The sequence below is a fragment of the Oncorhynchus clarkii genome, chromosome 33 (assembly GCF_045791955.1).
Source record: "Oncorhynchus clarkii lewisi isolate Uvic-CL-2024 chromosome 33, UVic_Ocla_1.0, whole genome shotgun sequence".
NCBI lineage: Eukaryota > Metazoa > Chordata > Actinopteri > Salmoniformes > Salmonidae > Oncorhynchus > Oncorhynchus clarkii.
Window position 1 is genome coordinate 9,412,155 of NC_092179.1, and position 12,100 is coordinate 9,424,254.

At 43.3% G+C, this 12,100-nt stretch overlaps 1 protein-coding gene across 1 annotated transcript in view; it reads left to right on the forward strand.

Moving 5' to 3' along the window:
• The window catches only part of LOC139392798 (synapsin-3-like), a 134,286-nt gene extending 131,624 nt beyond the window's left edge, over nucleotides 1-2,662 (forward strand). The window contains exon 14 of the mRNA XM_071141056.1: nucleotides 274-2,662. Coding sequence (XP_070997157.1) covers nucleotides 274-397 — 124 coding nt within the window. The 3' untranslated portion in view covers nucleotides 398-2,662. The remainder of the gene's footprint in view (nucleotides 1-273) is intronic.
• The last annotated feature ends 9,438 nt before the right edge of the window (nucleotides 2,663-12,100 follow it).

Below are 12,100 nucleotides of genomic sequence, written 5' to 3' on the forward strand. Positions count from 1 at the left end.
CTATAATACACATGAACACGTCTCTTCTAAGATTAAGCTCCTTTGTCCAAATCTAGTTGGCCTAAGAGAGGAAAGTGCACTAGTTTATTCCCTGTTGTGTGTGCTGTTGGCCAGCCTCTGTTGATCAAGCTGCAGTAGCAAAGTTGGCCGAATATGATCCCCTCGCCCCTCTTCACACACGAATGCACGCAAACATACACGCACATACATCCACCATCTCCATGTTGCATGCCCCTCAAGTCTCAGCCTCATTCTCACTTTCGCGCCTTGCAGCAAATCCCAGTCGCTCACCAACACCTTCACTGAGACCCTGAAAGGGAACGCCACGGACGACGAGGCCAAGGCAGAGACCATCCGCAGCCTGCGGCAGTCCTTCGCCAGCCTCTTCTCCGACTAACTTCAACAGACTCCTCATATCCATCCGCCTACTATCAGCCATTAGCCATCGGCCTCCAGAAGAGCTCCAAGCTACCAATCTGTTACAGAGCGCGCTCAGTCAATCCACAGAGCAGAAGCTTCCTGTCCACCACTTCCTACTTTCTGTTCTTATCCATAAATGGCAGGTAGAGAGCATCCACCTCTCAGAATCATCCGTCAAATAGAAAAAATACTAAATTGGGCTGTAGTTCATCTTGTACTGCTTGGTTGGTGTAGTTCAGATGTCAGTTTGCATTCTGTTTGTCATTTCATCAAATGTTCATCATCTGATTCATTCTTTTGTTTTGGTCATAATGTATTTATCAACTTCAAGGATGTTGATATACTTTGGAAGATAAAGGATATATTGCAGTATTTAGAAATTACCCATAATAGTGTATGAGCTCGGTTCACCAGCAATGCTTAGCATCTTGCCAGTCTCATTTCACAGAAATACTATTGCCATATTGATTGGCTGATTTAGTTACTATATAATGATTTGTGATTTTGCTTTGGCATTTGATTACCAAAGTGATTTTTGATTCAAATCCCTTGTATTAGGTCCAAATAGTTTAGGCTATATACTGTACCTGTCAATTTGCAATTTTACGAGGCGGAAATATTATCTTAAGTCTTCCATCACAGACAATTCTTCCCTAAGCTCTAAGCTTTATGAACTATCCAATGTAAATAGCGCTATGAACAATTTTTTTAAATTTTGGGCATTTGATTAACCCCCCCCCCCCTCCCCCCACCCCCCCCCATCACATTATAATAGAGAAGGACAGACTAATCACATGACTGGCTAGTTTATCCTTTTGACTTTAAGTGCAAACATTTTAAGTCTCTGCGCCCACATAGATTTTCTGTTTAAGGTATCATTTTTGACTGGTATGAAAAATGACAATTCTATTTCATGGATTGAATATTGTCCCCATACTTTATTTGTAGTAATTGCACTTCAAGTCGCACTATCAGCAATATGGGTGAAATGAATCTTGCTCTCCAACTTAATTTAAATACATGTAACAATTATTAAGATTGTCTTTTCACTTTCAAACTGTATTTATTGTCCTGAACATATATGCCAATCATAGTAAGGTATTATTATCAAAATGGACCAAATTATGTGTTTGTATTTTAACACCTGTGTGTTTGAATTATTTTGTCTCTGTTAAATGTGAAATGCTTCTACAATTCAAAGTACTGAATACTATGAAAAGCCATAACAAAACTATGATTCACTGAAAATCTTGATGTTGATAAATCAAAATGTTTACTCGTTATCACTGTGAGTGTTAGTTATGCGTCTACGAATTCAATCATTTTGCTTCTACTGGTGATGACTTATAGTGTACATGGTATAATGCTGTAAACTTGTGAATGCCACACCTCCATATTTGGGTGCCACACATCCATTGTGATTTATTTACTCATTTGTTAATTGACCATTTCAGTAAGCAAATAATGTTAATTAACTACTGAAGAAATTCAGAATTGAGTGGTGATGAGGTCACCTAGTAACTACCTCAATTCCAGCAAGCTGTGATGCTAGTAGTAGTTACCACTAATACTCTGAAGTGAGTGAAATTAAGACAAAAAAAAGGGAATGGCTTTTCATTTGACCTAATCTGTATGTCTGCATGTAATCCTACAATTTTAATCCTAACATTCATACAGTAAAGTTGATGTACTGTGCTGTCTCTCAAGTAGTTATTCTCTGTTAGTAAAAGGCAATACACCCATAGATGAGTCTGCTATCTACAGTCAATAACTAAATGAATATGACATGGGTTTTCACATCACGATTTACATGTCATTGCAATGAAGAATTGAACGGCAATAGCCATTATATTTAACGGCAATAGCCATGTGTTTATTAAAGTGGGCCCAATGCCATTCAACAGATGCTCAGAGGTCATCGACCCCACCGTTGAATAGCCGTCCTCCTCTCTTATTTCCTATCCAACAGAATTTACCGTCCCGTGTCCGCGTATGGTGAGCATCTGCTGGAAGGCATTGTGTGCCCCCCCCTGTGTGTTATTGACATAAGTGTGGCATGAAAACTGACCCCCGGTGTGCCTCTGGTGGAACAAAATCATGTAAATAATTGCTGTTGTCTGGCTGCTTACAATGTATGAAGTGTGCGATGCATAATGTGTGTTTGTGTTATTAATGCAAGTCATTGTAACATTGTTTTGTTTTATTTGTTCAGTTTTTATTAAAAGTGACATATTTTATTACACTTACGGTGGTAAGTCTTTTATTTTTCGTGTTGACAAAGCAGCGTAGAGTGCTGGGTAGCAATGATTATAAACCCCTGTTACACAACCGTGTAATATCCCATTCTCCATCTCAGGTAGTGTAGAATGCATAGCATCGTGTCCACATTGTCTTTGTCATAAGAAATACCCTGACACGTGATCTTTAGGATGTGAAACTCATAGAACACAGAGGATTAACAAGGTGAGTGCCCACCAACCAATATATGACAACATTGGAATTATTGCCACTTTCCATTGTCTCTGACTGTCTGTCACTTTCTATTTAAAGCATACAACTTTATTAACTACCACCAACCCTATTTCTGTTACTGAAGTCCCATTTGAAGCAGTTTCATAGATTTCAGTGCGGGTGTCTGATCACAGACAAGTCTTCTCCATTTAAGGCTGTTACTGTGAGTCCTCTGACTTCCCTAAGAAGCACAGAACTGATTTACTGATAACCCCAAAATTCCTTCGACTCAGATTAGACGTTTACTTGAGTTGGCATGAGGTTTGTGTCTAGGAGTAGGGCAGGGGTAGGAAACTCTCCGGCCTCCGGCACTCCGGGATACATTTTTTTAAATGTAGTAAATAAAAAAATGTTGTGCCTACGGCACTATACCACACTTAGCTACTTAATTGATCAGGGCCCGGTTTCACAAAAGCATCTTGAGGCTATATTCATTTCAGAACCATAGGATCCTATGGTTCTAACAATGAACTTAGCCTTAAGCTGCTTTTGGGAAACCGGGCCCAGTTCATTGGTTTGCCTAAATTAAAACCCACCTGGTCTTCAAAGTTGGTTAAATACATTTTAAAAAGGTAGTGCCTGCGGAACTACGGCATCCCTGGCGTAGGGGTTTGGCAACAGCCCGGGCCCATTCCAGAACAAATCGTTTTCTGGATTCCTTACCTTCCTATGATCTGGATGGTTCAGAGGTGAGTAAGTGAGTGATAAGGTTAATGTCCCTCAGGCGAGTGTTCTGTGACGGATCTAAAGCTCTTGATCCACAGGTTAGTTTAGACGAGGATTAAAAACAGGATTAAAAACATAACATAACATCAGCTGAGTAACATTACACTGGCCTCAGTCTCTGTAAGGAGATTCCTTTTTAGTCAAAGCACTCGTTTTAGTGCGCTCCATATAATGAACATGACCTCTAGCTCCTCGGTTGCAGGTGACTAGTGTGAGGTGGCATATATGAATATTAGGTGCTGAAAGAACCCATACCATGGTTTCATCCTCATAGTTGTGGAATGTGTAGAAATTATAACTGCATCCTCACTGTCCAATTCTGAGTTTTAGGGTGCCAGGGTGTAGACAAAGGGACTGCCTGTGCATGTCACTCATAAGTAAATCATCATTAAAGGTGATGACGTAAGGCCACAGAGTTATTTGACTGGCCTCTGCAAGGGATATTTGAAGGTGTATATGGTATTCTTTATAAAATACCTGTGATGGAATGTTTATCTTTGCATTCAACCGTAATGAAAACATCTTGAAGAATTTATGAAGACAAATTAGGTCTTGTCTTCGCATCATACCCAAGAAGACTTGAGGCTGTAATTGCTGCCAAAGGTGCTTCAACAAAGTACTGAGTAGAGGGCCTGAATACTTATGTAAATACGTTTTGAAAAAATATATAAATTAGCAAAAAATTCTATAAACCTGTTTTTGCTTTGTCATTATGGGATAGATTGATGAGGGGGAAAAACAATTGAATCACTTTTAGAATAAGGCTGTAATCTTACAAAATGTGGAATAAGTTAAGGGCTCTGAATACTTTCTGAAAGTATTGTAAGGTCGCACAGTTGACAGTGAAGCATGGTGTTGGCAGCATCATGCTGTGGGGATGTTTTTCAGCGGCAGGGACCGGGAGACTAGTCAGGATCGAGGCAAAGATGAACGGGGCAAAGTACAGAGAGATCCTTGATGAAAAACTGCTCCAGAGCGCTCAGGACATCAGACTGGGGTGAAGGTTCACCTTCCAACAGGACAATGACCCTAAGCACACAGATAAGACAACGCAGGAGTGGCTTCGGGACAAGTCTCTGAATGTCCTTAAGAAGCCCTGATGGCTCGGACATGGAGTACCACGGGGGGCAGTGCGCATAGTCCAGGGAGGCAAACAGGTCCACTTGTGCCCTCCCGAACTTGTCCCATAGGTGCTGCACCACCTGGGGATGTAGGCTCCAGTCCCAAGGTGGCGGGCCCTCCTTTGACAGCATATCCGCTGCCACATTCAGGATGCCAGGTACGTGCGCTGCGCATAGAGACGCTAGACTCCCTGAGCCCAGAGAAGGAGCTCCCGTGCCATAAGATGGAGGCGGTGATGGTTGATGTAAGCCACCACTGTGGTGTTGTCCGTTCTCACCAGGACATGTATTCCCTTCAGGTGTGGAAGGAAAGATTGCAGGGCCAGCAGTACAGCTCGGAGCTCTAGTGTATTGATGTGCCTGCCGCTCCAAGGGGGTAGCCAACAGCCGTTGGCCGACCTGCCCTTGGTCACACCCCCCCCCCCCAGCTGAACTGGGAGGCGTCTGTGGTGACCAGCTCCCGGCAACACATCCTCAGCATCTCCACCCCACCTGAGAGAAAGGAGTGACAGGGTCCCCTCAACAATGCCCCGAGGCACTGTGCAGTCCCCCTCAGCGGGCGGTAATGGTGGAGCTTCGGGTGCAGCCGGTGGGAGTTGAACCACCATTGAAGAGGCCGGAGATGGAGCAGGCCCAGGGGAATCAACAACCAGGCCGCCATCAGCAAACCCAACAGGCGTTGGCAGGTTAGGAAGGATACCATCTGCCCCTGCTGAAAGTAGTTAAGGCAAGATAAGATCGCCTGAAACCTTCTGGTGGACTGGCAAACTCATGAAGACTGAGTCCAGTTCCATGCCAATGAAGGCCACCCTCTGGGTTGGCGTCAGACGACTCTTCTTGTTGTTTACAGTAATACCCAGCCCGCCGATGTGGGTCAGGAGTGTAACGGATGTGAAACGGCTAGCTTAGTTAGCGGTGGTGCGCGCTAAATAGCGTTTCTATCGGGGACGTCACTTGCTCTGAGACCTTGAAGTAGTAGTTCCCCTTGCTCTGCAAGGGCCGCGGGACGGTCTAAAGTTAAACTGTTACAGGAGCATGTCTCTGTCTGACAGGACCTGGGTCCTGATTGGGGCACAGATCAGAAAATTGTTCAGGTAATTGAGGATCAACAACCATCGGGACGTGAGAGGTGCCAGGACAGCGTCCATGCACTTTGTGAAAGTGCATGGTGCCAAGGAGAGGCCGAAGGGAAGAACCGGGAATTCGTAAGCCCTCCCTTCGAAAGCAAATCAGAAGTACTGCCAGTGAGCTGGGTGAACAGGAACATGGAAATATACATCCCTCAGGTCCAGCATCACAAACCACTGGTCCCTGTACACGGCCTGCAACACGCAGGCTGGGGACAGCATGTGGAACCTCAGTACCTTTAAGTACCTATTGAGGTTGCGGAGGTCCAGAATAAGTCGAAACCCTCCGTCTCTTTTTGGGACCACAGAATAAGTGGAGTAGAACCACACTAGTGGAGACGGTAGTAAGTTTTAAGTTCCTCGGCGTACACATCACAGACAAACTGAATTGGTCCACCCACACAGACAGCATCGTGAAGAAGGCGCAGCAGCGCCTCTTCAACCTTAGGAGGCTGAAGAAATTCGGCTTGTCACCAAAAGCACTCACAAACTTCTACAGATGCACAATCGAGAGCATCCTGTCGGGCTGTATCACCGCCTGGTACGGCAACTGCTCCGCCCACAACCGTAAGGCTCTCCAGAGGGTAGTGAGGTCTGCACAATGCATCACCGGGGGCAAACTACCTGCCCTCCAGGACACCTACACCACCCGATGTCACAGGAAGGCCATAAAGATCATCAAGGACAACAACCACCCAAGCCACTGCCTGTTCACCCCGCTATCATCCAGAAGGCGAGGTCAGTACAGGTGCATCAAAGCTGGGACCGAGAGACTGAAAAACAGCTTCTATCTCAAGGCCATCAGACTGTTAAACAGCCACCACTAACATTGAGTGGTTGCTGCCAACACACTGACTCAACTCCAGCCACTTTAATAATGGGAATTGATGGGAAATGATGTAAAATATATCACTAGCCACTTTAAACAATGCTACCTAATATAATGTTTACATACCCTACATTATTCATCGCATATGTATATGTATATACTGTACTCTATATCATCTACTGCATCTTAATGTAATACATGTATCACTAGCCACTTTAACTATGCCACTTTGTTTACATACTCATCTCATATGTATATACTGCACTCAATACCATCTACTGTATCTTGCCTATGCCGCTCTGTACCATCACTCATTCATATATCTTTATGTACATATTCTTTATCCCCTTACACTTGTGTCTATAAGGTAGTAGTTTTGGAATTGTTAGCTAGATTACTTGTTGGTTATTATTGCATTGTCGGAACTAGAAGCACAAGCATTTCACTACACTCGCATTAACATCTGCTAACCATGTGTATGTGACAAATACAATTTGATTTGATTTGATTTGACCTAGACTTTCTGAACTCGTGATCCACCGTAGACCTATATCCACCCAGCCTATTCTGTCAAGCTGAGGGATCTGAGGTAGATTCATTTCCTTGTCTCCTTTCCTTCCCTACAGACCAGGAGGAACTGACCAGGTCTTTCAGATGAAAGAATGTAGGTCACTTAAGACAGTTTCCCAAACTCGGTCCTGGGGCCCCTCCTGGGTACACTGTTTTTTGCCCTAGCACTACACAGCTGATTCAAATAACTAACTCTTTCAGGGAAAAATACGTGCACCTGGGGAGGGGGGGGGGGACATGATTTAAGAGCCCAATGAGTAGATTGAGACTCAGCCATAAACAAATATGTGCATTGCATTCAGAGGAGGCTGGTGGGTGGAGCTATAGGAGGACAGGCTCATTGTAATGGGTGGAATGGAATTAATGTAACAGAGTTAAATACAGTATGTGGTTTCCATATGCTTGATGTGTTTGATACCATTACATTCATTCCATTCCAGCCATTACAATGAGACTGTCCTCTTATTGCTCCTCCCACCTATAATTACATTCCATCCCTCTAGATCTGTGATGAATGATTATCACTGTGCTGGGCCAGCGTGGTCTTGCACTTGCATTCTTCAGGGAGTCTATCTAGTCACCCATCTGCCACTGAGCACTGCCTCTGGCCCCCATGGCCCTCAGATAGACACACATGGACTGGTTGACTTTTCCATAAAAATAAGAAACATATTTTAAGTATAAATAGATTATAGTTGCTTTAGTGGCAACTAATATGATAATTGTATCTGGAAACCACCAGAAAACAGAACAGAGTATCTACTATCTATCTAAAATCCACAGGGAAAAAAAGTGTGTGCTTGCAGTGATTTTAGTCTGTCAGTAGAAGGCACTGCTCCCAAACAAACCAATCCAAACCTACATTTCCAACAGGCTTCTCTGATTGCTCAACCAGAGTACTTCCAGCATGCTGTCAACTTAAATTACAAGGACTAGGTCTTTTTTTGTAATCGACTATGTTTCTCTATTGTCAGTATTCAACTAAACACCACTTCTGGTCTCTAGGTGTTCATGATCATGGATTGCACGGCAGCTGTTCACGATTGTTATTTTTCAGGTCTCAGTGAAATTAATATTGATTCATGTATCACATCTGAATACATTGATATTTGGAAATGATCCACACCTATGTGCAGTTATCCAAAATTCCCACTTAATGCTACAAATGCTGATTGTTCATTCAGAATCTGCTCAATGACAGTATATAGTAGACACAGTGAGAGTAGGAGAACAAAACTGTAACATTCCAAAGGAAGGTATTTTAGTGAACCCACCTGTGAACGATGTAGAAATGCCAGTCTTTTTGTCCCTCTCATCCTAGTCCCCAACCACACTTGCCCCTCAAGGTCTGAACATGCGTCACAGGGATCTTTTCATATGATAAGATCCTCCCACTCTTGGGCATGTGTGTGTGCGTGTGTGTACCTACGCTATCTCCCAGATCTGCATATTGTGTCGGTCACCATAGAGAGAAAGGGGGGGGGGGGGGAGAAACTCCTTAGGTTAGAATCAAGGGAAGGCCTTGGTTGTCATGGTAACTGCAATGAGAGAGAGAGAGAAGGAGAGAGAGAGAGAGAGAACATTTAAGAGTTTTAAAGGGAAGGCCACCAAGATTCCAATTATCCTCTAACCAATTGTTGTGGTTCTCTCTATGTGCCTGCATTTATGAGATGGAAATATTTCCTCCTCTGCCTGTTGTCCGTAGCCTCCCTACACGCTCTTGTCTAAGCCACCGTCCTTCAGTGCTTCCTACCATCTATACCTAAGATGACATGATAATAGCCGGTCATTATAACATGACTGTATAAAAGCCTAGGGAATGGATATTGTGCAATGGGATTTATCAAATGTGTTATGCTTATATATTATGATATATCAGGGCTATTCTGACACAGTATGAAGGTATAATATGACAGTCATTAAGCATTACATTGGTGAATCGTTCCTGTTGAACAGCACGCTACTGAATGCCAGTGTGGTCCCTCTGTGAGAATAACCTGTAGTATTATATGACTAACTTGTCAAAGATGACATGAATTCTCATCTCCATTAGGCATTCATCAAGATGTCAGAACAGAACAGTCTGTCGTTGAAGTAAATTCAAGATAACTTCCTGTGTATTTTGTCTGCAGCACTCATTTTCCATGAAAGGGGGCAGGAAGAGCTGCAGTAGCTGTTATTCGATGTGGCCTATATCAATTCACATAGTCTGTCTGTTATTGACGGAACATTATACCCTGACCATAGTGATTTCATTTCCTCTCCTGACTGTGTATCTCTTCTGTTATCCTTTCTGTTTTGTTTTTTTTACCCCCCCCCCCCCCCCCTCCACACACACACAAACACAAACACACTTTCATAATATAACGTTTTTCATCTTAATGGTCTGGAGACTGTGGAAATTGTATGAGAGCATGAAATGTGTTTTTGTGTGTGTGTGTTGAGTATGCATGCATGCATGCATATGTGTGTGCTGCTTGTGTGCTTGCATGCATTCATGTTCATACTCCATTTCCTACATTTGATTGCAAACGTATTGCTGTGGTTCTGCAAATGTTTGCAATTTTCCCTAGTTAAACAGGATGTCCAGCATGGGGATTCTGACTGGCCTAGAGTAATAAAAGTAGACAGATTTAGCCAAGTCCTTTTCACAATAGGTCACTGGGCAGAACCCAGGACAGTAGTACTTGAACTAAGTCATAGACATGCAATTGTTAAAGATGACAACATATTTACATGGCAGCTCAGTTCATACTGCAATTCTAATAACATGTAAGCTACCAGTAGCTGTTCGTACTAGAAACAGACATTCCAAAGGGACCAATTTTACCATGGCCTGACCCTGCCAATGGATGGCAGAGTTATAATAACTGTGATTGAAACATGGAACATTATTTGTGATACAAATGAAGCAACAAAATTGTCAGTTTGAGTTCAAGGCCAGATGGCAGAAACATGAAACAAAACTGCACTTTGATGTGGCACTGTTGTATCTGCGCTGTTGACATACATTTTATGCCAAAGATACCATGAGGGTGAAAAGGGAGACGCACACACGCACACGCACGCACACACACACACCCCCAAGCCTCCTGTAGCTGTTAGAGTCCGCTGGGATTCTAAAATAGTGTTATCTGCCTGCAGAGATAAATATGGTAAAATGGACCCAAGGCAAACACAGCAGGGTTCTACTGTATTAGCAGGAAGTGTTGCCACTGGAGTGTGTTGTGCTGAATGACAGCAGGTGGGCTTACCCCCAGAGTCCTGAGAATCTTCATAACTAGGCCATACATATAGATGAGATGTCTGCAGCCCACAGGATCAACTAGTCACAGATTTACTTTCCACTCGACTAGATTCCATGTTCTACAAGCGCGCTAGTTATGATTTAAAGGACCCTAACAGTCATTCTGATTCCCATGTAAAACAGTATTTTGCGTTATTAAAATATCACCCATAAGATTTGTTTCTTCTCATGGCTAACTACCAGGAAGTTTGAAAAGAGGCTGAGTGGGCGGGGAGCTTATATTCATGAGCTCGCCTTGACTGACAGCTCTTTGAAATGCCTATGTCAAGCAATGTGGATGCAGTGTTGCAGTTCAAATATCTCAAGCTAATTTGGTGATACACAAAGCAACTCAAAACAACATTGAAATTGCACCAATGCTGTCAAAAATATACAACCCCCATTTCGCATGTCTCTTATAATGCAGTTTACAGAGAAGGGGTTAAAACCAAGGCTTCATACCTTTTAAAGGGTTAATAAATTGTATTATGATAAACCGTAAGTTCTCCTCTCAGGAGACCTCTGTGTGTGTGTTAAAACCTGTTTTGAGTGTTGTGCCCTTCAGACATTATCAGAAGGCAAAAACCGCCTATGCTCATACTCCTTCTGTCTGGGCCCCACCGTGGCTATCTGAGGTTCTGAGAATACGACTGGTTTTCTGAGAACACAAGGCTGCCGCAGGCCTGATGAAAACAGCCACCTGTCAGAAGATGCTTAGACTCGTTCACCTTGTTATGACCCTATACTTGTGATGAAAGGTCAAGTTTCGGTCAAACCCACTTCTGAGCTTTTAATTGCTGACAAGATGGTTGCTGCTGTCACTGGGAGGTTAGATTTATTAAAATGTTGTTGCCAGGGAAAGTCACGTAAGGGAAACTGGGGAGGCTATATAAGTTACAGGATGTCTTAGACACTTTGCAGAACCTGGGGAGAGCTATCATGTACTGTACTCTGAACCAACTTCTGTCTGCAATTGTATTACTAAAGGATCATTTTAAAACTTAAACAAAGAGTCTGTGTTTCCTTTCCATTACTAATATATGTTTGGTAATTATATAGACCTGATCATCTGTTGAAGAAATTGACCAACGGCTTCTGTGGAGAGATGGGTAACGATGCTTCGAGGGTGACTGTTGACGTGTGCAGAGCGTCCTGGTTTGCGCCCAAGTCGGGGCGAGGGGACGGACGTAAAGTCTATACTGTTACATCTGTAGTGACAGATGTTCACTTGACGACTGTGTCAGAGTTTTGAATAACCCCCCCTCCCCCCTTTGGTTCCATGCTGGCTGAAGACCTAGCTAGCCAGTAACTAGCTAACACCAGACACAGATGAAGACCTAGCTAGCCAGTAACTAGCTAACACCAGACACAGATGAAGACCTAGCTAGCCAGTAACTAGCTAACACCAGACACAGATGAAGACCTAGTTAGCCAGTAACTAGCTAACACCAGACACAGATGAAGACCTAGCTAGCCAGTAACTAGCTAACACCAGACACAGATGAAAGGG